General features: G+C 44.1%; 1 protein-coding gene across 4 annotated transcripts in view; it reads right to left on the bottom strand.

Annotated features, from left to right (window-relative positions):
• Nucleotides 1–25167, bottom strand: part of SETD2 (SET domain containing 2, histone lysine methyltransferase) — a 282749-nt gene that overhangs the window by 93215 nt on the left and 164367 nt on the right. For all 4 annotated transcript variants that reach the window (XM_033931879.1, XM_033931878.1, XM_033931876.1 and 1 more), the window contains 2 exons: nucleotides 16419–17075; nucleotides 7659–7707 (listed from right to left, as the gene is read on the bottom strand). In XM_033931879.1, coding sequence (XP_033787770.1) covers nucleotides 7659–7707; nucleotides 16419–17075 — 706 coding nt within the window. The remainder of the gene's footprint in view (nucleotides 1–7658; nucleotides 7708–16418; nucleotides 17076–25167) is intronic.

The raw sequence follows: 25167 nt of genomic DNA, 5'->3' as shown, positions 1-25167 counted from the left end.
GGCGGTTGAAGAACACTGTGTTGGGTCAGGAAATTTCTGTGTATCAGCACTGGTCCATGGACCGGTGGTTGAAGAACACTGCTCTACATCATATGGTGATCTGAGGATTTTTGTTGTTTGAACACTCTATTAAGGTTTCCACTTCATTCACGCAGTTAATAGCAAGATCCAACATAACACCTCTTGTAAGGGCTTGTATGGAGTCTTACTGAGGGTATGAAAGACAATGTTAAGATTCCATGTTGGGAACGAATGCCACAAAGGAAGCTGTAGTCTCAAAGCTCTCTTCAAAATCTGGCTACATCAGGATGGGAAGCCAAAGAAACATTCTCCACTTGAGCCTTGAAGCACTAGAGGCCTACCACCTGCAATTTGAGGAAACCAACTGCCAGACCCTCTGGAGCCTGTCCCGGAGAAACGATAGAACCATGGAAATTGGAGCCTTAAAAAGCTCCAATTTTGCTTAGAACACCAGTGCTGAAACTTTTTCCAAGCCTTTGCATAGGCTACAACAGTCGCTGGTTTTATAGATCTTAGGAGGGTAGCTATGACACCTCTGAGTAGTCTTTCTGATCTACGACCACGTGCTCAAGAGCTATGCCGTAACCTCTGGAACCTCCAGAGCAATTGGACCCTGTGAAAGCAGAGATGGATGAAGTGGCAATTCGAGACCCTGGGCCCTCTGGAGCCAAACCAGATCTGTGCATCAGTCAACGTGGCCAATTTGGAACAACCAGGATTACCAACACTGGGTAGGCCGCTATTCTTCGAATGACCTGGCCTATCATGGGCCACAAATGACCTGGCGTATCATGGGCCACAAGGGAAACACGTACAAGTTTGCACTAGAGTATCCATGCTGTAGCTTCCAGGCTCAAATCTTCGGCTGAAGAACCAAAATACTTTTTTGTTGGTTTCTGACGCCATCAGATTTAATGTTGGATGCCCCCAGTGCTGTCGAAGGCCTTCTGGGACAAAGACTACTCCCCCGGATCCAGGGTTTGTCGGCTGAGATAGTCAGCCAGCACATTGTCCACTCCGACTACGTATGCTGCCGAGAGAGCATGTAGTAGTGCTGCCTGATTTACCAAGAGAGCGACATGTTGGACATAGAGTGGAGGGCAGGGACAGAGAGTGCATGGGGAGAAAGAAATGTAGCACATGATAATGGAGGGGAGAAAGGGAGAAATGCTCCATGGAAGAGAATAGAAAGTTTTGACCCAGGGCACAAGGCAGGGAGAGAGAGAGTGGGAAAGAAATAGAAATGTTGGACATAGCAGTGGAAGGAAAGGTACAGAGATGGAAGATGAATGGTAAGAATGGAGAAAGAAGAAAATGTCAAATGGGCAGGAGTCCCTGGTGAGCGAGTTAACAGAAGACAAACAGAAACCAGAGCTTGGGAGCAACATGATTTGAATAATAAAATGACCAGACAACAAAAGGTAGGAAAAAATACTTTTATTTTCTATTTTGTGATTACCATATGTCAGATTTGAAATGTGCATCCTGCCAGAACTGGTGTCGACAACGAGAGTGAGCTAACAGAGAGAGGAAAAGTCTTTTTTTGTTTGTTTTGTTTACACCACAGCACTGGCGGATTGGAGGGGGCATAGAGAGAGTGGGATGGGTGAAGAGGCTACAAAAATAAACCCACTAGGCCGTTTGAAAAAAAAAAAAAAATGCCCTTTTGGGCAGGAAAAGTGAATCGAATCGAATAGAAAAATCAATTCAATATGCCAAATTGAATCAAATGAATTTTCCCCCCCTGAATCAGGCAGCACTAGCCTATAGATGGACTTCTGCCAGTGGGCCTCAAATCTTAATGGAGCACTCTTGGTGCCTCCCTGTCTGTTGATGTATGCCATTGCATTGTCCGAGAAAACTCTGATCATTTTCCTTTTTCCAATGACTGCAGTGTTAAAACGAATGGCTTGCAGATCCAGTCTGTTGATGGACCATTTCCTCTGAGGGGGCAACCACTGGCCCTGAACTAGATGACCCTTGCAATGAGCCCCTCGAAATGAGGATCACTGAAAAAGAGATGTGGAGAGGCAAACCTTGGACTCTGGCTGGAGCAACCAATGCAAACTTTGAAGGGCCTCCGTCATTCAGGCCTGCGGCACCTGAAGAGAATCCATCTGCAGAGACCAGCTGGACAACAGTACATCCTGAAGAGGGTCCAGATGAGCTTTTGCCCATGGAACAACCTCTATGGTTGCTACCATCAACCCCAGCACTTGCAGATAGTGCCAAGCTGTAGGCATTGGCATTGCCAGGATCTCTAAAAGCTGGCACCTTAGTTTCAGTTTGCGAGGCTCTGGGAGAAAAACCCAGTCTTCTCCTGTGCTGATCCCCAAGAACTTCAGGGATTGTGTTGGCTACAGATGGCTCTTCTGAAAATTGATAATCCAACCCAGGTCCTGTAGCAGTTGGACATCTTACGCTTTGGATGACACTCTGATCAGGCAATCATCCAAGTATGGATGCACCTGGATCCCAACCTTGTATAGGTGCACTGCTGCAACTACCATCACCTTGGTAAAGGTGTGAGGTGCTGTTGCTAGACTGAATGGGAATGTTGAGAATTGGATGCATCTCTCCAGCACATGGAATCTCAGGAACTTCCTGTGAGACAGAAATATGAGAATAGACAAGTAAGCCTCTGTCAAATTCAGTGAAGTTAGAAATCCCCCCCCCCCAGTGCCATCAAAGCTATGACTGAACGCAGTGTCTCCATATGGAATCAGGGCATGTTAAGTCTTGCACTGACTTACTTCAGATTCAGGAGTGGCCTCTAGGCACTGGAGTCTTTATTGAGCACGATGAAGTATATAGAGTTTCTGCCCCAGCCCAATTCCTCGATCAGTATTGGTTCTATGGATAAAAACCGATGAGCTGCTTCACTGTTGTTTGGACCTTTGCCGCTTTCTCTAGCCATCTTGCAAGAGACTCTACAAAATAAGTCTAGGAGAGGATGAAAAAATTTGCGCTTGTAGCCCTCTTGAATTATGTCCAGCAGTCCAAGCAAATTCTCGCCCAGGCCTCCCAGTAAGCCAACCATCTCTCTCCTATCTGCAGGAGTTTGGTGACTGGTTTGGCATCACAAGGCTTCTTGGAGGCCGTTGCTGGGTGGGAACCTGAGGTTTGAGCTCGCCTGGAGCCTCCAAACTTCTGACAAGATCCTTGAAATGATCTCTGTGCAGAGGACCCCACTGAGGACTGACAAAACTGTTAAGAACCACAAAAATTACCACAACCTGTCCCCCCAGGGGCATGTGGTCTACTGTCTGGCAAAAACTTAAGGGTGACGATCTGCCACACTGACCATAAGATCATCCATCCCTTTACCAAAGAGCATTTGGCCTTTGAAAGGCAAGCTGCTCAACATAGCTTTTGAAGCAAAATCTCCCACCCACTGCCTAATCCAGACAGACTAAGCAAAAACCTTGCTCATGTCCCTGAACACATCATACAGAGCATCTGCTACATAATCCACCCTTGAAATGAGTAACTGTGGGAAGTTGGAGCCCAACGCAATCTAGTATGGCAGGCACGTGCACCAAAGGAAGCTGCAACCGCTACCTTCAATCCCAAGGCCAAAGTCTCAAACTGTCTTTTGAAGACTAAAGCAACTCTGCGATCCTATGCATCCTTCAAAATCACTCCACCTTCACTAGGCTACCAGTGAGTCCACCTTAGGCGGGACAAACAACTGTTGAAAATAAGGAGCCATTGGGTACAACTTTGTCATAGTCCTAGCTATCCGCAAGGGACCCTCTGGAGCCTCCCAATGCTGTGTCAGCATCACTGTAATATCTGGATGTAAAGGAAAAAATGAGCCTTGGAGCTGCTCATGACAGACCGCTGAGCAGTAGAGATCTGTGGAAATTCCAGTTGTAGAAAGACTTTATAATGACGTCCAGCAAAGCCACCAGTTTATAAAGGAGATACACGGTCGGGTTGCTCTCCTAGTTCAGGGCTGTCACAGACTCCTGACTGGTGACCCCCACCTGAGATCCTGAATCCTCCAAAACTGAAGATTCACTTTCAGGGAGTGGCACTGACTCTGACTCCTCCATTCCTCCTAGTACTTTTCTGATTGGATCTCTGATTCCTGTGGAAGAATTTTTGGAGGTGGGCCTGCAATGTGTGAGGGAAAACCCTCATGTGCACCCACTGGTGTGACCCCAGATGGTATAGGAAGACCCTGATAAGTCAGAGAGGCTTCAAACAGACTCACAAAGTCAGGGGTAAAGCCCTGAACAGGATGCCCAAGGACCCGGGCAAGGATTCCCCTTCTCCATTCATGGACCCAGAGGCACCTGCACATCTGCATTTTGCTGAAGATGCAGAGTCACTATTCGAGGGCTCTAAGAGGAATTTTTGGTCCAGAAATAAGCCTCCTACAACTCCATTGCCCTAGAAGGACCAGAGGGAACCAAGTCTAGTGTTCCTACCCTGAATACATGCCCCAGCGGCACGTGGAATGTAGACGCTCCTCAGCCAGCCATTCAGCGCAAATCTGGCATGAATTAGGGGTAAAACAACCTGAGAAGTCCCTTTATAACAATTTTAAACAAAATTGAGGCGTTTTTGAGGCAAAATCAAATTGGGAAATCCATTTTGGCATAAAAAACAGCCCGGGAGAGCTAGATGAAAGTTCAAAAAATTCAGGAAAGGATTTTTGGAGGCGAGGGACCCTATACCAAGCCTCAGAAACCACCAAAATTACAATTAAAGATTCCCCCCCCCAATATCTCCCATAGACTTCAATAAACTGTACTTGCAGTTTTGCTGGTGGCTTTACTTCAATTGGTGTCACGTCGCATACTCGGCTAGAGAGTGTAAACCACACAGGCGTTTGTTTTATACCTTTTTATTGCAGTTTATTTCATACCTTATCAACCATGGACCCCTGAAGAAGGCGTGTTCTCCAAAACACGGACCGTGTCGAGTCCCTTGGTTAGTAATAAGGTGGTATTATTAACTGCATTAAATATCTGGTATAATAAACATTGCCTGCATCTTGTACATATCAGTCTGCAGTTTGTTTTTTGTTTGTTGCTTGGTGTACTGCAGACTCTGTTGGATTTCTTTTTGTGTTGCCTGCATCAGTTGAAACATCAGCTGGTATATGAAGAATACTGTCTCAGACAAACATGTAAGATTAATCCAAATGCTTGTGTCTTTTGATCATCAGCCAGACCCTGAGACCCCAAACCCCCAAAGCTCCACACACATTATCGGTGGAGGAGGAATGCAGACAGAACCCGATAAGAGTCCTCAGGACCGACATGAGGCCACAAAGCCTGCGCTCAAGCTGTGGAAACAACTAGGAGCGAGCCTTGCTACTAGGGCAGGGGTAGGCAATTCCGGTCCTCAAGAGCCGGAGCCAGGTCAGGTTTTCAGGATATCCACAATAAATATGTATGAAATAGATTTAGAGGCAGTGCATACAAATCCATCTCATACATATTCATTGTGGATATCCTGAAAACCTGACCTGACTCTGGCTCTCAAGGACTGAAATTGCCTACCCCTGTACTAGGGGAATGGTCCCTGAGCCACCAAAAATGTTAGTGCAGGCTGGCTAGGTAGGTGTCCTATAAAAGGGTTGCCCTCCCAGTTACAAACTTCTGACCAGAGAATCTATGTACTCTCCCAGGCAGAGATGCCCTAGTAACACTGGGGACCTAAGCACTGAAAAGCCTCAAAATCTGGATAAACCCCCCAAATAATAAACAAAAAGCAGAACAGATCAGAACACACCTTCCAACTTGTGTGTAGAAAGAGAAACTGGGGAACTACAGTTCAAGCTAATGATGCAGGAGGTGGAACTGAAAAAAATATAGATGATGCTTTCTACACAACTCACAATTAGAGGTGAATCCCACTCATATATGTCTTTTGCACTAGAAAATACGGTTATCTGTCATGCTTTTCAGAACCCTGCACCTGTCTCCCTTCTTCTCTAGTATTTAAAATCCTGCTCCTCCTTCCCCATTCAAGCAAACTCTTCTCCAAGTCAGACCCCACTTCCATCCAGCTCCCTTTGTGAGAATGTCTTACACAGGACTCAAACCCAAGTCTCTCCGCAAGGAAATGCGCAATACTGCCATTGGGCTGGTCCAAAATTAGTTTTAGACATATATAAAGAAACTGAAGACATTCAATTCTGCAGTATTAATCCAGGCTGAAACTGACTTCTAAACCCATTTCCATAATTTATCAAGCAGATAAAAACCAAAACTATTAAGATTTCCATATTAGATCATGATTTCTTTCTTCCCATAAGGATGGTGGTGTTTATTTCTTACTTATTATTTTATACTGCTTATTCAAGAATAGCTGGAGGGAGTGTGTGTGTGCACATCCATACACATTAAATAAAAATAAACATATGTAAAAGGTAGATCAAGTGGAAAAACATGTCTCCATTATTATATGGGTTTATGCATTCAAACCACACAGCAGGAAAAGTTGGAAAAGTGGCCTTGGGAAATAATTAGTGATGATATTAGCAGGTAAAAGAATGTAATATTGCCTCTGTACTGATCATTGAGATAGTATCTTAATTGCTGTGCTTAGTTCTGGAAGTGGCACCTTTTCCCACTATAAAACACTGAATACTGTGGAGGTGGCGATGGTGGTCTTTACTGAAAGAAGGAAGAGGAGGTTTTAAGAATTAGATGTCACATTACACAAACTCATATTATAGAAACAAGAAAAGAAGGCAAATAAAGACCATTATCCCTTCCTCTCCTTTAGAAATCCTATGCACTTGTCCCAAGCTTCCTTGAATTCAGTACAGTGCCTCCACAGTTCCATCAATTCACCACTCTTTTGGTGAAGAAGTATTTCCTTAGATTACGCCAGAGTCTCTGACCCCTTTCACCTATATCGTATACTCCCTCATTCTAGGGCTTCTTTTTAACTGAAAAACCCTGACCTCACTACATGAAATACAGTTCCTATCCAAATAACAATTTTCACTTTTGATATAAATTACATTTTAAAAATATAGTCTGTAATAAAACTAACTGCCTCTTTTACAAAGCTGCGCTAGCGGCTGCCGTGCGGCAACAGCCCCGAAGCCCTTTAAATCTCTATGGGCTTCGGGGCTATTAGCGCAGCGCAGCCGCTAGCACGGCTTTGTAAAAGAGGCCGTAAATGTAAATTTACACAATGCTTTTTCACCCAGCAGAACTATAACATGTTTTGTGATTTCCAATACCAAAGCTGCCTCTGATGTGGATAATCAACAGCATATTTTTGGTACCTGGACTATATTTAAGCTTCCAAAGAACAGAGGAAGACAATAAACCACCCATTTAAATAGATGTATAAAAAGAGGTTCAGGAAGTATCTTGCCAGCTTGATTTCATGTTCCTACTTGTCTTTAATTTCCTAACCTCCCAGAGAACTTCCCTTCCTCATTGGCAAAATACAAGAGAGTGCTATTCTAAGCTATAACCATTCCATGCTTCTGCTGCAGAAGCAACTGAACAAAGGTTCTGTGAAGCTCTGAAAATGTTATCACTGCTTTTGTTGGTTAAATTAAATTAAGCATAGCTTCCAAAGGATCCAGTTGTTCATAGAGAAGACATTGAAACAAATACTGTTTTATCCCAAGGCTAACTGCATTGCTCTTCACATACCGCTGCTCTCCTTCTCAGCTTGACTCTTCTTTGGGATTCGGTACACCTCCTTTCAAAACACAAATAGTGAGAAACAGTGAGTGACATTGCACCACAGATTTCAAGCAAACCAAACTAAATTCTGTGCAAAAGAAAACCAAATTTCCATCCTAGGCTTCCTTGTAGTTAACTTGGATAGGCAAGAAAATGTTGAAAACCATGCAAACTTTACATATACCATTTGGTTAACAAAAATCATTACATTTTTCTCTTACTGGCAGGGCTGTGGAGTCAGTACAACAAATCTTCGACCGACTCCTTTATCCATGGTATTTCCACTTCGATTTCTTTATTTACATATCTATATACAGTAGGTGTTGTGTGTTGTAATACATGCAAGGTGTAGCTTCTTGGGATTTTGGTTTAATTTATATTTATCATTTTTGGTCAGCTATTATGGATTTGGCATTTGTGCTCTGTGTGTGTGACTGAGGTATATTGTTAGCATGATTTTTCTATGCAGCATTTTGTAGTAGTTTGCGCTGGCTTTTACAAAGCTGTGGTAGAAGTTTCTACTGTGGGCCAGCGAGGTAAATGCCCTGATGCTCATAGAATAAAGTTACAGTTACTTTACTTGATATACCGCAATTATTAACAAGATTGTTAAACCAAATCAGTTTATAATGAAAAGGGTTAAAAATTATAAAATCAATAAGGACTAACAGGGTAAATCAACCATGATAAAACACACAATTTGGCTATAAAGAGAAGGAAAGATTTATTATATATTATGGAGGAAGAACAAAAAGGAAGAAAACAAAAGGTAAAGGGGAATAGAAAAATTGTATTAGCAAGAAAAAAAAAAAGAAAATTATAAAATAGTAGTGTCTGAGCATTTACCTCACTGGCCCGCGGTAGAAATCTCTATTGTGGCTTTGTAAAAGGAGGCTTGTTCAGTTGTCTCGATAATGGAGGGGATATTTGTGATGTGGAAGGGAGGAGGAGACAGGGTTTTTAAAATCCTTGTTCTGTATTTGTGATTTATAAAATGATAGTTCTACAGAATATTGTTTCTTTTTATACTTTAATAAAATGATTTCAATATAAACTATTCAAGACTTGTACGGATCGGATTAGACAAACTTTGTCCTCGTGTCATTCTCTAGAACATAAATATCAAAATATTACATTTTGTCATACATAAATATCATAAAATATATTACATTTTGTAATTACCAAAGAAACTGATATCAAAATATATTCTAAAAGTAAAACATATCCTGAAAAAAATAGATCAAATTGTTATCTGTGAAATAAGAAATTTAAGCATTATAATATTTGTATGACATACAATTTAACTCTATTAGGAGTCGGAGCCAGCATATCAGCACATTTTCACAGACTGACTCCACTGATTCCAGTAACCCAAAAATTGCTTCTGATTGTGACTCTGCAGCCCTGCTTAGAAGTTTTGTGCAGGCAAAATTAGGGCCATGCCAGGTTTTAGACCAGCCCTGCACAGCATGCGGCCCGATACGGCTCTCATTGTGGCTCACACCAGGGTGAACTCCTACTGTCCGCCCGCTTCCCTGGGCAAGCCTGCCCCGGAGTACTTCATTCTACTTCCGGAACAGGCCTGCGCTGCGCAATGGTTGCCTGAAGACTTACAAATTGGAAACTACCTGCTGCCATCGCATATGCTAGGACTCCTACCTTCTGCTGCCGTCGTGTATCTGCCGGGACTCCTGCCTGCCTCGTCTTCTCTCCCCACCCCTGGACCAGAAGTGGCAGCTCAGTGGGCTTTTAACTTTGCCACCCAGCAGCCGCTAGCATTAGTTTAGATGCGATTTCATCAGGCAGCCTTGGGGCCTTTGCTAGGCCGGCCTGCTTTGATGATACGAGGTAGACCATCTTAGCAAAAGCTCCGAGGCTGCCTGATGGAATGATGTCTAAACTAATGCTAATGCAGCTGTGTGGTGAAGTTAAAAGCACACAGTGAGCTGCCGCTAGGCTAGAGAAAGGAGAGGTATTGCTGGACAGGGGAGGAGGGAAAGGGAAGGGAGGAGAGTTACTGCTGGACAGGGAGAGGAGGGAAGGGAGGAGGGTTACTGCTGGACAGGGGGAGAGAGAAAGGGAAGCCACTCAAGGGAAGAGGCAAGGACAGAGAGAGAAAGCATGCAGGAGGCAGAAAGTGTAGGAGTCATGGAGAGGACAGAAAGGATGGAAGGAGAAATGTCATACTCGGAGGAAGGGGGAGAGGGCAGAGAGTGAAAAGTAGGACTCATGGAGGGAGGGAGAGAGAGAGAGAGAGAAATTTTGGTTAGGGGAGAGAAGGAGGACCGGAGGAGAAGCATACAGGAGGAAGAGAGAAAGAAATGTTGAACTGGTAGAAAGGAGAGAGAAATGTTGGACTGGGAGGGGGCCAGAAAGGAGGAAGAGAGAAAAATGTTACACTCTGGGGGAGGAGAGATGACTAATGGAAGGGAGAGATACCAGACCAGGGATTGGAAGGGAAGGAGGGGAGTCTGGTGGCGCTAAAGAAATAATAATAGTAGTGGTGGTAGTAGTAGTAGAGAGAGATGCCAGATTATGGGAAGAAGAGGAGAGAGATGCCAGACTGGGAAGGGGGGAAAGGAAGGAGAGAGATGTCAGACCACTGGGAGGAGGGAGGGAAGAAGAGATATGTCAGACCATGGAAATGGGGAGGGAAGGAGGGAGAGAGAGATAGGAAGGGAAGGTAAGACACAGAAAAGTAGAATTTGAAAAGACAGCAGAAAAATTGAAAGTTAAGTTAATGCCCAAGATGGATGCAGGGCAGAAAGTTAAGAAGGATGAAAAAAATGGATAAGAAGGCCTTGGAAACATAGTTAAAAGCACAGAAAAATAAAGTCAAACAACAAAGGTAGGGAAAATGATTTTATTTTCAATATTGTGATTGAAATGTGTCAGTTTTGAGAATTTATATCTGCTGTGTGTATATAAAAAAATGAAAGGAAAACATTACATTACAATTAGTAAAGAGGGCAGGATCTGGGGCAGAGCTTGGGTGGGTTTAGGGTGGAGCTTGGGAGGTCTGTGGATGTCGACGTGATGATGTCACACATGCGTGTGATGTCATCACAGCAACATCTGCGCACTTCCGGGTGCCTTGAGCCGTGGCTACTACCTGCGGCCCGTGCTACATTTTCTGACTTCGTTGCAGCCCTGGATCATTTTTGAGTTGTGCAGGCTTGTTTTAGACAGTACATTTTTAGTTGACTTTTGTTTACATCATTTTAATATAAATTTCTTTTTGTTTAATGATGTTTCTGTTTGTGTTGTAAAAATAAATTGCTACTAGTCACCTTTCATCACAAGGAAGCTAATTACATCAGAGTGCTGCTGAGCCAACTCCCTTCAGAAAATCCTGCAGGCATTACAAATGGCACATGTCCAGTCCAGGTTGTCCCCGGGTTAAGAATGAGTTATGTTTTTAAAGCTGTTCTTACAAGTAAGTTGGATTTGAATGTAACTCAGAACTTGTAAATTTTAAGATTCTTCCTAACTACTTCTGCTCTCAGCTGATAAAAGGGTCAACTGTCCCTACCAGTATTCCCTCTAAGGTACAGCATATGCACAACCACACACTGTTCTTAATGTGGCCATGCATCATTCTTAAATCTGCTACAGGAGAAGTGTAGGAGTTTATTCCACTGGAAATATCGCTCAGTGAAATCAAATGAAGCCACAATCGCGTTCTTAAGTATGAGTCATACTTATGTCTGGCATCTGTAACTCGGGGACTGCAGCTGGAGGAAGCAGCATGGTGCTTACTCCCTCAGGCCGGCAGGCCCGTCTCCACAGAATGGCAGGCCTTCCCCTTCCCAGTGCATCCCAGGAGGAGCCTAAGGCCCTGATTGGTCCAGGAGCCTAAGGCCCCTCCTATGAGAAGGGCCTTAGGCACCTGGGCCAACCGGAATCTTAGGCCTCTCTCCCAGGGCATTCTGGGATACACTGGAAGTGGCCTAAGATTCCATTTGGTCAGAACCCTTAGGAGTGCCAATCAAAGTATTAGGCTCCACCTCAGTGCATCCCATGATGCGCCTAGACCAATCAAGGCATTAAGCCCTTCCCCAGTGCATCCCGGTCATCTTCGCCGGGGGGACGGGATGAGTTCCCTGCTGCGGCCGCTAAACAGACTGTGGAAGGGATATTCCCTTGCCATGATCAGCTCAGTGGCAATGAGATTCTCTGACTGGTGCCTGTGTGCGATTCTCAAAAGCTGCTTAGGCAGCTGCTGAGACAGAGCGTCCTATACAGAATCAAGACCAAATTGTCTTCGTCCAAAAACCTCATCCATGTATGTATCCACTTTGTTTTTGTTCTTGAATTAGGGTGGGAGGGGGGGAGGGAAATGTTTTGTAGTATTTCTTTAATCGATTGTAAGTGCTGTCTTGAAGTCAATTGTAAGTATATTTTAATGCACTGTTTTTGAATGGAAAATTAATAAAGAGTTAAAAAAAAAAAAATCTCATCTAAACCAGTGTGCCTCTAAATACCTCTCTGACAACAACTAACAGTGATCTTCATGCAAGGCCTGCAAGCCAATGGTGGCCCTCCGAGACCTCTGTGGAGGCCCATGGTGCCTGTGAAGATGCTCTTCAGGCTGTGGGCAACATAAATGAAGTAAACACACTGTCTTTGGTGGGCCCGGAAGCTTTTCCTCTGCTACAGCTTCCTGTCCACGCAGTAGGAAGCTGTAGCAGAGGGAATGTTTTGGGGCCACTGAAGGCAGCGTGTTTATTTCATTCATTGTGCCCGTGGTCTGAAGTATGCAGGACTGCAGCACTGGAAACAAAAAGTGCCAGATTACGATGGGGGTGGGGGTAGAGGGGAGAATATGACAGATCTCTGTGAAAAGAAAGATGGGGAGGAAAGGGGAAAGGCAGAGCGAGGAAGGAGATGTCAAACATGGATGGAGAAGAAGATATGGAAAAGTAGACAGATTGAGAAGGAAGCTGAAAAATGGAAGAAAGTTGAATGTTAAAAGTTAATGCCAAAGATGGATGACTAGGACAGAAAGTGAAGGATAAAAAACAATAACAACCACCAGCAAATGGATAAGAAGATCTTGGAAACTGAAGATTACAGATGAAAGTACAGCCAGAGCCTGGGAAAAGCGCAGTAATGGCACTACTGCAAGTTTCTACATAATAACTAGTTAGTTCCATGCTGGGCTCTTTGGATGACATCACCCAGCTGTGAGAATTGAAGGTTTCACTCAAGAGAAATCCTTTCCCATCCAGGCAGTTTCAAATACCCAGCAAAACCGCCCTTCAAAGTTCATAGAATCCATTTAACAAATTACTACTACTGCTACTACTTATTTCTTTAGTGCTGAAAAGCATACGCAGTGCTGCACAATCAACACTTAATAGATGGTCCCTGCTCAGAAAAGCTTACAATCTAATTGGACAGACATATAGGGGTTGGGGAGATTCTTGCACAGAAAATGATAGGATGGGTATAGGTAATTTTATGGTGAGTGATACCCCCTTCTGTGTCCGGCATTGCTCCCTGTGTCTGGCATTGCTCCCTATGTCTCTATAATTACCACCACAAAGCATCTCCCTTCTGTGTCCCTGTCCTTATGCCTTCTTCCATGCTAGTGCTGTTCAATTCACCGAGAAAATCAGACTGACCAATTCAGCAACAGCACACCTACCCTGCCCCCCTCCCAGTGAGACCTGACATACCTCCGAGGCCTCCTAAAGCATCAGAGGTGACGGACGGTCAGCAGCGACATCGCTCTGAACAAGCTACTCAAGGCCTGCCCCTCTGTCGCGTCACTGATGACATGGCAAAGAGAAGCCCTAGTCAGTTCAGAGCAATGCTGCTGCTGTTTTAGGAGGCCTCGAAGGTAAGTCAGGTCTCATGGTGGGAGAGTTGGTGGGGGGTGCTGCTGCACAGGGAGATGGGAGGGCGAGATATAAAGCTGCTACACAGGGGAATGGGTGGAAGGGAAAGAAAGCTGCTGCTCAGTGGGATGGGAGAAAAGATGCTGCACATGGGGGGGGAGAGAGGAAGAATTGCTGAGGTAGAAGAGAGGACGGGAGAGAAGAGGTAGAAAGGGGCAAGGGAGAAATTCTGCATATGGTGGAGGGGGAGGAAGAAATGCATGGAGAAGAGAGAGGGAGAAATGTTGGACATAGGGTGAATGGCAGGGAGAAATAGTGCATGGGGACAACAAAAGCAACTTTGCATATCATAATGGAGGGGAGGAAGGCAAAGATGCTGCATAGAGGGGGAATTAAGAAGTTTGACCCAGTGCACAAAGCAGAGACAGATGAGAGAGAGAGACGTAGACAGTGGAAAAGAAACAAATATTGGATATGGCAATGGAAGGTAGAAAAAAAATGATTTTATTTTCTATTTTATGATTACAATATGTCAGATTTAAAATGTGTATCCTGCCAGAGCTGATGTTAGCGAGTGTGAGCTAGGACTTAAGAAGAAGAGTCTTTTTTGTTTATACCACAGCGCCGGTGTGGGGGTTGGAAAAAGGGGTTGGGGTGAGTGGAAAGACTACAAAATAAACCTGCCAGGATGTCTGAAATACAAACACCTGATTGGGCAAGAAAAGCGAATCAAATTGAATTGAAAAATCAATTCAGTAGACCAAATCAAAATTTTGTTTCCCTGAATCAGGCTGTACTACTCCATGTACATTATTTACCCTCTGTCTCTGTTACCTCTCTGTGTCCAGCTTCTCCCCCCTCTTCTTTTCTCCACCTAGTCTCTCTCCATTATGCGTGCTCCATTTTATTTTACTTTTAGAAAATTAGTAAAAACACAGTTGTTTTATCAATTTGTAACCTAATGATTCACTGTTTTAATTTTTTAAATCTTTTTATCTTGTATGTATTTCTGATGATTTGTATTGTATTTTTTTTTTTTTTTTACTGCTTGTCCAGTACTTCTTATTGTAAACTGCCTCAAACTATTATGGCTTTGGCGGTATACAAGAATAAATTATTATTATTATTTGACTCCCTCTTCTTTCATTCTCTTGGACAGCATTTCTCTCTCTTCTCTCCTCCTCCCTCCCATGGGTCCAACACCTTTCTCCCTTCCTCCGGCCTCCCTCCTCCTCCAATGGGTCTGGTCACCACCTCTCTCCCTTTTCCATCATCCTCCCCACGGGCCTAGCATCTTTTTCTACCTGTTGCTTGTAACTTACATGTCCATGCAGCCCAGAAGTGAGTCACACAGGTCGGCTCCATGGTCTTCCTTCTGCCACGTTCCATCCTCTCTACTGTGGCTTCCTGTTTAGCAATCAGAACAGAAGTTGAAGTAGAGAGGACAGGACACAACAGAAGGAAGGCCACGGAACTTGCCCATGTGAATTGCTGCTGTGTTGCAGGAACATGCAAGTTAAAAGCAGTGGATAGAAAGAGATGACAGATCCAAGGGGAGGAGGACAGAAAGGGAACAAGAATGTTATTTTTACTGTGGGAACAAAGTTGTTTTTTTTAACTATTCCTGCAGGGCAGTAAAAAGTTTTGTTTCCACATCCGCAGTAATTCTGATTGCAGGTTGCTGTTACTGCAGATTTACCATGTAAAGGTAACCATATTCTCTAATCTACGCATTTTTGGTTTGATTATGGCTGTTAGATGGGACTTTTTTGACTTATGAGGAATATTTTTTATACTTTTTTTTTCAACAATGCCCTTCTTTATCTCCTATAGTTTCATATTATTTGAGAACATGTGCATGCCTTTTATTACACCTTTTTCTTTATGTTCAGTATTAAACTGTAGAAGTTATATTCATTCTTTGTCTATTAACAATACCTGTAGGAGATTCTAGTAAACTCCAGCACAGCAAGCCTCTAATTTATTAATTTATGTCAGTGGGCATGCTGAAGTAGGAAAATCCTTTCTAAATCATTTAATACCAGTTGTTTCCATAGCAATTAAATATCAGAAAACACAATGGTTGCTAATTTAATTGCCAGTACTTAAATGATGCACACAATTGATCTTTTATACTCCTTTGAAGTTGTTCTGCGTAGGAATTTGATGGTTACAGAGGCTATAGCAGTAAGTATGTGTCATGGGTATTTCATCCCAAGGTTGGAGGGGAGAGCATCCTAGACAACAATATTTTAAGAGTCTGGGAATAATATTACAAAGTGAAAAAATAAGGATTTTTGAGAAAAACTATGTTCATATATGTAGTGGTTACAGCAAGGAATAAAATAGGGGAAACAAAACCACAAACTCAAATATATAGAATATAGAGTGGAATGGTACTAATAAGAATGATGTCCACACAGAAAAATGTTGAGTCGAGTCACTGAGTACTGGATGAATAAATTTATTTGGAATCATCAGATGAGATTGAGGACATTTTTCTGTGTGGACATCATTCTTATTAGAACAATTCCACTCTATATTTTATAGCTACAGCCTCAGCACTCTGGGGTTGTGTGTTCAAACTCTGTACCGCTCCTTGTGACCCTGGGCAAGTCACTTAATCCTCCACTGCCCCAGGTACAATAGATAGACTGTGAACCCACAGGGACAATAATTGGAAGTACCTGCATGTAAACCACTTAGTGTGGTTGTAAAATTAAAAAAAAAAAAAAAAAAAAAAAATAGGCGGTATACAAGTCCCAATCCCTTTCTGAATAGCCAATAAATAGAGTAAACTCTTCCAGATGTTCTTATTGAGTACAAACAGAGCAGGTAAAAGAAATGACCCACTGAGAATCTTACAAAATTGCTAGATTCTTACCTTCAAGTCTTTCCAGTTCTCCAGCAGCTTTATGGCAAGGTCACTCATGTCTATCATTTTATCTCCTGGTTCCTGGCTTCTCTCACTTTCCACATCAGAGATGCCCTCCTCCTCATCCTGAGATGGTGTTTCCACAGCAAGAGATTCTTCCAGTTTTGACCCATTATTTTCCTTGGTTTCTGCTTCGGGTTGCTCAGCTTCAGTTTCCACTGCCTGTGGTTTGCTAGTATCTGCTGGTGCCTCAGCCTCAACACTGGTCACCAGTACTGGCGTTTGTGGCATATGTGGTTCTTTCACTATCACTGTGGGTGAAGGCTCTTGATTCTCCACTTCTTCTTTACATTCTTTCCCTTCCTGCTCACTCATTGTATCTGAAATGGCACTGTCCATGCTATTTTCACTGATGATCTTTAGCCTCCGGAAAACCAGCTTTTTTGGAGTCTCTCCATCAACTTCAACACTCAACTTAACAGTTGGATCTAGTGTGTTTAGAGGTGTCTGAGCACGTGATGTGTTCTCACTGGAATAACCGTCTCCTTCACTGAGCTGTGGTACAGCACTCTTGGTTTGAGCCCAGCGCTGGATAATTGGAAGTACTTTGCTTTCTTCTAGCATATTCTTCGTTTGGATTGGCAGGAGTCCCAGGGTTTTAATAATCTGACAAATAAAATACAAAGACTGTTTACATCATACCTAGCAAAGGACTTGGTTTACTTTTCCCCAATATACATAATAGGTAAAAATCCTTAGTAAATCAGTCCAAAATTCAATATTCCAACCAGGTTTTCATACATGACGACACTATCACTATGGAACATTTTGGGGTGACTGAAGTATAATTGCATTTTTTTTTGTTTGTTTTTACTGTTTATAAGCAAAATAAAGCTTTGCCTTTATAGAAGCTACATATACTCATGGATTACATAAAATAACACTTTCTCCTGTGGTAAATCTGGAGCTTTAGTATCCTAGGAACAACACAGCTACATACAACATTATCCAGCACAAATATAAGATGCAATGTAAATATTCTCGCTATTAAATTAAAAAAACTGGTTAGAGGAACACTACTTTATAAAGACAGTTTGTTATAGAAGCATTTAACAGACATGATGAACGGGATTTGGGTGTGATAGTATGTGATAATCTTAAGGTGACCAAAAAGGTTGAAAAGGTGATGGCAAAAGCTAGAAAGATACTTGGGTGCATAGGGAGAGAAATGGCCAGTAGGAAAAGCACAGTTAGTTACTTACCGTAACAGGTGTTATTATTCAGGGACAGCAGGCAGATATTCTCGCATATGGGCGACGACATCCACAGATCTCCTATATGGACACTTTAAAAAATTTAGAAAGTTCGCGATAGCCCACACTGCGCATGTGCGAGTGCCTTCCCGCCCGACATAGATGCGTGGCTCCTCAGTTCAGTAAGCCAACTAAAAAGCCAACCAGGGGAGGTAGGTGGGTTGTGAGAATATCTGCCTGCTGTCCCTGGATAACACCTGTTACGGTAAGTAACTGTGCTTTATCCCAGGACAAGCAGGCAGCATATTCTCTACATGTGGGAGACCTCCAAGCTAACCAGAATGGGATGGAGGGAGAGTTGGCAACTTAAGAGAACAGATTTTGCAAAACAGACTGGCCAAAATGGCCATCACGCCTGGAGAATGCATCCAGACAGTAGTGCGAGGTAAACGTATGAACCGAGGACCAACAGGCAGCCTTACAGATTTCCTCAATCGGAGTTGAGCGGAGGAAAGCAACAGATGCCGCCATCGCTCTGACCTTGTGGCCTGTGACTTGACTCGGCAGGGAGAGACCAGCCTGAGCATAACAGAAAGAGATACAAGCGGCCAACCAGTTAGAAATGGACTGCTTAGAAACAGAGCGACCCAAGCGATTAGGATTGAAAGAGAGGAACAGCTGGGGAGCAGAACGAAGAGGAGCGGTGCGCTTCAAGTAGAAGGCCAGCGCACGCTTACAATCAAGAGAATGCAGAGCCACTTCTCCAGGGTGAGAATGGGGCTTCAGAAAAAACACAGGAAGAACAATGGATTGGTTGATGTGAAACTCAGAAACAACCTTAGGCAAGAACTTAGGATGGGTACGGAGAATCACCTTATCATGATGGAAGACAGTGAAAGGTGGGTCCGCTACCAAGGCTTGAAGCTCACTGACCCGACGGGCAGAAGTGAGAACAATAAGAAACGCAACCTTCCAAGTAAGATACTTCAAATGAGCCCGTGCTAGCGGCTCGAACGGGGGTTTCATCAAGCGAGCAAGGACTACGTTAAGATCTCAAACCACAGGAGGAGGTTTAAGGGGTGGATGAACATGGAAAAGACCTTTCATGAAGCGGGAAACCACAGGATGAACAGAGATAGGCCTCCCGCCAATCGGCTGATGAAAAGCAGCAATGGCACTAAGGTGGACTCGAACCGAAGAGGACTTGAGTCCAGTGCCAGACAAGTGCAACAGATAATCCAGGACAGCAGATAAGGAGGCAATAGCACACCAGAAAGAAAAGCGGGTCCACTTCTGATGGTAACATTGGTGAGTGGACTCCTTCCGAGATGCCTCCAGGACGTTCAGCACAGGCTGGGAGAACTGGAACGAGGGCATTAAGTCTCGAGGAACCAAGCCGTTAAGTGCAGAGACTGTAGGTTGGGATGAAGTAGAGAACCTCGACTCTGCGTAAGCAGAGAAGGAAAAACAGGCAGAAGAAGAGGCTCCCTGGAACTGAGTTGCAACAGAAGGGAGAACCATGGCTGTCGGGGCCACCGAGGAGCTATCAGAATCATGGTGGCACTCGTGGACTTGAGCCTGACGAGAGTCTTCAGAATCAGAGGGAATGGAGGGAATGCCTAGAGAAACAGGTTCGTCCAATCCAGCAGAAAAGCCTTGAGCCTGAGAGGAGTGTAAACCCTGGAGCAGAAGCGGGGCAACTTGTGATTGAGGGGGGACACGAACAGATTGACGTCCGGAGTCCCCCAACAAGCAAACACTTGACGCAGGGTCAAGGAATGGATGGACCACTCGTGAGGCTGCAGAAGACGACTCAACTTGTCCGCTAGACTATTGTGCTGGTCCTGAATGTAGACCACACGAAGGAATATGTTGTGGCAGATGGTCCAATCCCAGAGCCGCATCGCCTCTTGGCACAGGGACAGGGACCCCGTGCCCCCTTGTTTGTTGATATAATATATGGCGACCTGGTTGTCCGTGCGGACCAGCACCACTCAGTCACGAAGCAGGTGACAAAAAGCTTTCTGGGCGAGGAAAATCGCACGAAGCTCCAGCAGATTGATGTGACATCCAGATGAGCCCCCAAGCATAGGCCGACGAGTTGGTTGTGAGGACCTTCTGCGGAGGAGCATGAACCTAAAACCTCTGGAAAGATTGGAAGAGAGCATCCACCAATGGAGAGACTGCTTCAACAAAGGAGTCATGACAATGAGTCGAGAGACAGGATCCCAATCCTGGTTCCATTGGGACACTAGAGTCCATTCAGGAATACGGAGGTGAAGTCTGGCAAAAGGAGTCACGTGAACCGTGGAGGCCATGTGACCTAGTAGGACCATCAGAAGCCGAGCCGGGGCCAAGGACAGATGGGTCACCTGCTGGCATAAATGAACAAGGGCCTCCTGACGAGGCCGAGGCAAGAAGGAGCGGAGACAAACTGATGAACTCATATCCTGTGTGTGTTTTGCTGTGTTCGCATCCTTACAATAGCCAATCGTTGTGAGCCAACAAGGGAAAGAGTGGCTAGAGACATCATATGAAACTTCTTCTTGACAAGAAATTTGTTGAGGGATCTGAGATCTAGCATAGGTCAGAAACCTCCAGTGTTCTTCAGGACTAGAAAGTAGCGAGAGTAAAAGCCCCGGTTTTGTTGGTCCACAGGAACCTCTTCGATGGCATTGAGGAGTAGTAAGGAATTGATCTCCTGAAGATGAGAGGACTGTTGAGGGTTGAAAGCAGACTCTTTTGGAGGAAAATCTGGAAGGATGGTTAGAAAACAACGGGAGTAGCCCTCTCAAATTATCTGCAGAACCCATTGGTCAGAAGTAATCAACTGCCAATGATGAAAAAAGAGTTAAGAGATGACCTCCGATTGATTAAGGGAGAGACTGAAGTACAGGGATTGCAACTATGCTTTCGATTAGTTGGACAAAAAGACTGATTTGATTTAGCAGGAGCAGCCACCTGAGTTTTTTTAAGGTGCTGCTGTTTCTGTTTCTTCTGTTGAGGCCTGGCTGGAGCAAAGGACTTTGTTAAAAAATGCCTCTGATAAGAAGAAGGAGGCCTGAATGGTCTCGATGTAGAGGGCTTGGGTTTAGGTTTAACCAAAGTATCCCATCAGGTTCCATAAACCATGAGCTTTTGGGTTGCAGTATCTTAGAGTCCCCAAAAAGCTCATCCCCTAAACAAAGGACATTGGCTAAACTGTCTTTAAGATTCACATCCATGTCAGAAACTCTGAGCCATGCCAATTTTCGCATGGCCACAGACATAGAAGAAGCTCTGGAAGTGATTTCAAAAACATCATAAGCAGAACAAACCAGATACTTCCTCAACTGAGTGACAGTTCTAACAAGGTGTTGGAAACCTTTCACTTTATGAGAAGGAAGATATTTTTGATACCTTGGAAATTGTTTGATGAGATGTTTCAAATAACAGGAGAAGTAGAAGTTGTAATTGACAGTTCTATTTGTTAACACAGAGTTTTGGTAGAGCCATCTGCCAAACTTGTCCATAGTTTGCCCTTCCCGGCCTGGAGGGATTGAGGCATAGACCTTGGAGGGGGTAGATTTTTTTAAAAAGTAGACTCTACCTGAGCTTCACTGGGGGAGTGTGTGGGAATCTGTACTTTGTGTCTGCAGTGGTTATCTGGTCACTTTGGATACCTTCTGGGCATTTAGACCTATTTTTAGATCGGCTAAGTCACTACGTATAAGTTCTGTCTAGGCAGTCTTGTTAAACTTTCAGTTATAGTTGCAGTACAACTAAGTCTAGGTCAGCCCACATCCTGCCCAAATGCCACCCTCACCACTCCTCACAAAATGCCCCTTTCAACTCTGGACATACAACGGCACTGAAAAGGCCTAAGGTGTTTTTAGATACGTCTAAAACCTGTTTCGATTGTTGGCACTTTAAGGTCGTCCAAGTTCCAATTTGGGCGGGATTTTAGATATATTTCTGTTTCGATTATGAGCCCCATAGTGTCTATCTAAGAGCAACTTGTACTGATAAGGAAGTCTCCCTGTTTTTAAATAAAGCATTTTCATGATATTGTATACAGGTACTTTGATGAATTTATTTGGTGGACTTTCAAAGTCAAGGAGTTTAAAGAGTTCAGAACGAGGTTCCTCCTCTGTCTCCCTTTTTATGGGCAACACCAGTCCCATTTGGCAGATGAAACCTGTAAAAGAGAGGCTTTTAGGTGGGGATGCTGGGCGTGAGAGAGGAGGGAAAGGATAAGAAGGTACAGTATATGTAGGATTCTTCTGCAGAGAAATCTCGTAGGTTCTCACTGGACTGGAGGGAGATATCAGAGTCAGATTCCTCAAAGTACTTTTGTTGGTGTAACTGGGAGTGTCGAGTGTGTGTAAAGGTGAAACTTCCTCCGAGGATGAGGCACACGTTGAATGGCTTCTTATCAATGCCGATGCTCGGTGTTGAGCTGATGTACATGATCATGTCCTCGATTAATCAATGTTACGATGCATCCTCAGGCTGGGCTGAGGCAGGCAAGGGAGCCTTAGAAGCCTGTGGACCGAGTCTGCTGTAGCCCCAAAAACTCTCGTCTGAGACCTGGGTCAAAAACCTAGATCTCTTCCTGTAGAGTTGGTGCTAGTACCGAGAGAAACAGTGGCATAAAAGCACTCTGCTGTACCAATTGGTGAGGCGTGGGAGACCTTGATGTTGAGGTACGCCTGTGCAGAGATAGCAGTTGGATGAATGGAAAACAGTTATCCTCATATCAACGCTTTGCATGTGTCAATGAAGTTGATGCTGGGAGGACACAATGGTATGCCTAGAAGGAAAAGGACAGTCACTTACTGTAACAGGTGTTATCTGGGGACAACAGGCAGATATTCTCACATGTGGATGACATCATCCACGGAGCCTGGTATGAACAAGTTAAAAAGTGTACTGTCACTAAGTTTTGAGAAACTTTGCGACTGCCCACACTGCACATGCATGAGTGCCTTCCCGCTCAATGCCTGCTTGCACACCTCAGTTCCTTAAGCAAGCTAAGAAGCCAACCGGGGTAGGTGGGTGGGATGTGAGAATATCTGCCTGATGTCCCTGGATAATAGCTGTTATAGTAAGTAACTGTGCTTTATCCTAGGACAAGCAAGCAGCATATTATCTCATGTGGGACTCCCTAGCTTGCTGCAATGGGATGGAGGGAGAGTTGGCTATTAAGGGAATAAATTTTGTAATATTGCTTGGCCGAAGTGACCACCCCGTCTGGAAAAAAATTCCAGACAGTAGTGAGACATGAATGTGTGAACTGAGGACCAAGTGGCTGCTTTGCAGATTTCTTCTATGGAAGTGGAATGTAAGAATGCAACTGAAGCTGCTATAGCTAGGACCTTAAGGTTATATGACCCCTGAGCTGCAGGCCAGCCTGAGCATAGCAAAAGGAAATACAGGCCGCTAGCCATGTGGAAATAGTTATCTTGGTTATAGGCCGGCCCAACCTGTTAGGATCAAAGGAGATGAACAGTTGAGGAGAGGTTCTGTGTGGCTTAGTCCTTTGTAAGTAATAAGCCAAAGCTTGTTTATACTCTAAGGCAGTGTTCTTCCACCTTTTGACACCTATGGACCGGCGGAAATAAAATAATTATTTTGTGGACCGGCACCGGTCTGCGGACCAGCAGTTGAAGAACATTGGGCTAAGTCGTGCCCATCTCCACCCTATCTCTGCCCCAGACCCTGCCCCCCATAATAGTACTAATTGTAACACCATTTTTTCCATCCATTTTTCATATATACACACATACAATATAATCGTATTAACAACACATAATGGTTAACCACAAAATTAAAATACACAAAGTACACTGTATGCTTTTCAATATTCATTCCTACCAGAAAACAGATAACCCCAAGCAAATGCAGAACCAAAAACTAAAAGTACTAATATTCACAAACAAACCCTTGCAAATGCAGGACCAAAAACTAAAAGTATTAATATTCACAAACAAACCCTAAGATGCAAGACTCTGCAAACAGTACAACCCCCAGAGAAAAACAAACAAATGCATTTCTTCCTGAACAGACAGCAGATGTAAAATCACTAAATAAAAAAAATAAAAGTATATCCCCCTACTGTTGTTGTCTTTCTCCCTCCATGTTCCTTGCCTTCTGGCCTGCCTCCAGTGTTAGTTTCAGGCCAGTCCACGGTGCGATCAACGCAGGGTCTTTGGTCCGGCTCCCTGAGTGCTGCATTGCACAAAGCTGTGGGAAGTGGCTCCTTGCATGAGTCCCGTGCTTCTTCTGGAAGCCTTCCCTCTGACGTTGCGACATCAGAGAGAAGGCTTCCAGGTCAGGTGCAGGCAGGAACCTTTCACCACGGCTTTGTGCACTGCAGCACTCAGGGAGCTGGCCCGAAGACGCTGCATTGATCACACCGAGGACCGGCGGCTACAGAAAAATCTCTTGGGCCCAATGGAGGTGCCGGCCCTGTGGACCGGCAGAACATTTCTGCAGACTGGCATTGGACCATGGACCAGCGGTTGAAGAACACTGCTCTAAGGTATAAAGAGCTGTTTTTCCAGGATGAGCATGAGGCTTTGGAAAGAAAACTGGAAGCACAATCGATTGATTTAGATGAAATTCCATGACTACTTTCGGCAACAATTTTGGATGGGTGTGGAGAACTACAAATCTTGGATCTGACACCAATGCTTGAAGCTTACTTACTCGAAGTGCAGAAGTGATGGAGATTAAAAATACCACTTTCCAAGTGAGATAATTAAGGTGAGTAGAAGACATTGGCTCAGATGGAGGTTTCATCAGTGTGGTGAGAACAACATTAAGATCCCAAACCACTGGAGACAGTTTGAGAGGTGGTTTGATATTGAAAAGTCCTTTCATAAACCTGGAAACAAGAGGATGAGCAGTAGGAGGTTTACTGTTGACCAGAACATGAAAAGCACTGATAGCACTAAGGTGAACTCTGACTGAAGTGGTTTTAAGATCTGAATTGGAGAAGTGGAGAAGGTAGTCCAACACTGACGATATGGAGGAGGATGAAGCATCTTGATGATGAAGAGCACACCACGTTGAAAAATGTGTCCACTTCTATTGGTAGCACTGCTGTGGAGGTGGTTTTCTGGATTCATCTAAAATGACTCTGACAGGATCAGAAAGATGAGCATCCGCTGAGTCATTCCAAGAGGTACCAAGCTGTCAGGTGCAACAAATGTAGATCGGGATGTAAAAGAGACCCTGAGTGAGAAGAGATGGAAAGATCTGCAGGGGTATTAGATCCTTGACATGAGCTCAAGTAGAAGGGAGAATCACGGTAGTCTGGGCCACCGAGGGGCTATAAGGATCATGGTGGCTGATTCTTGCTTGAGTCTAGCGTCTGAGAATGAGAGGAATTGGTGGAAACCCCCAAAGGAATTTGTCCATTCAATCCAGGAGAAAGGCATCTGCCTCTAGACGATGAGGAGAGTATTGTCTGGAACAGAATTGAGGGAGATTGTGATTGTGAGGGTACACAAATAGGTCTA

This window comes from Geotrypetes seraphini, chromosome 2 (assembly GCF_902459505.1).
Source record: "Geotrypetes seraphini chromosome 2, aGeoSer1.1, whole genome shotgun sequence".
Classification (NCBI taxonomy): Eukaryota; Metazoa; Chordata; class Amphibia; order Gymnophiona; family Dermophiidae; genus Geotrypetes; species Geotrypetes seraphini.
Note: the sequence above shows the minus strand (reverse complement) of the source record. Positions and strands in the feature narration are given on the sequence as shown.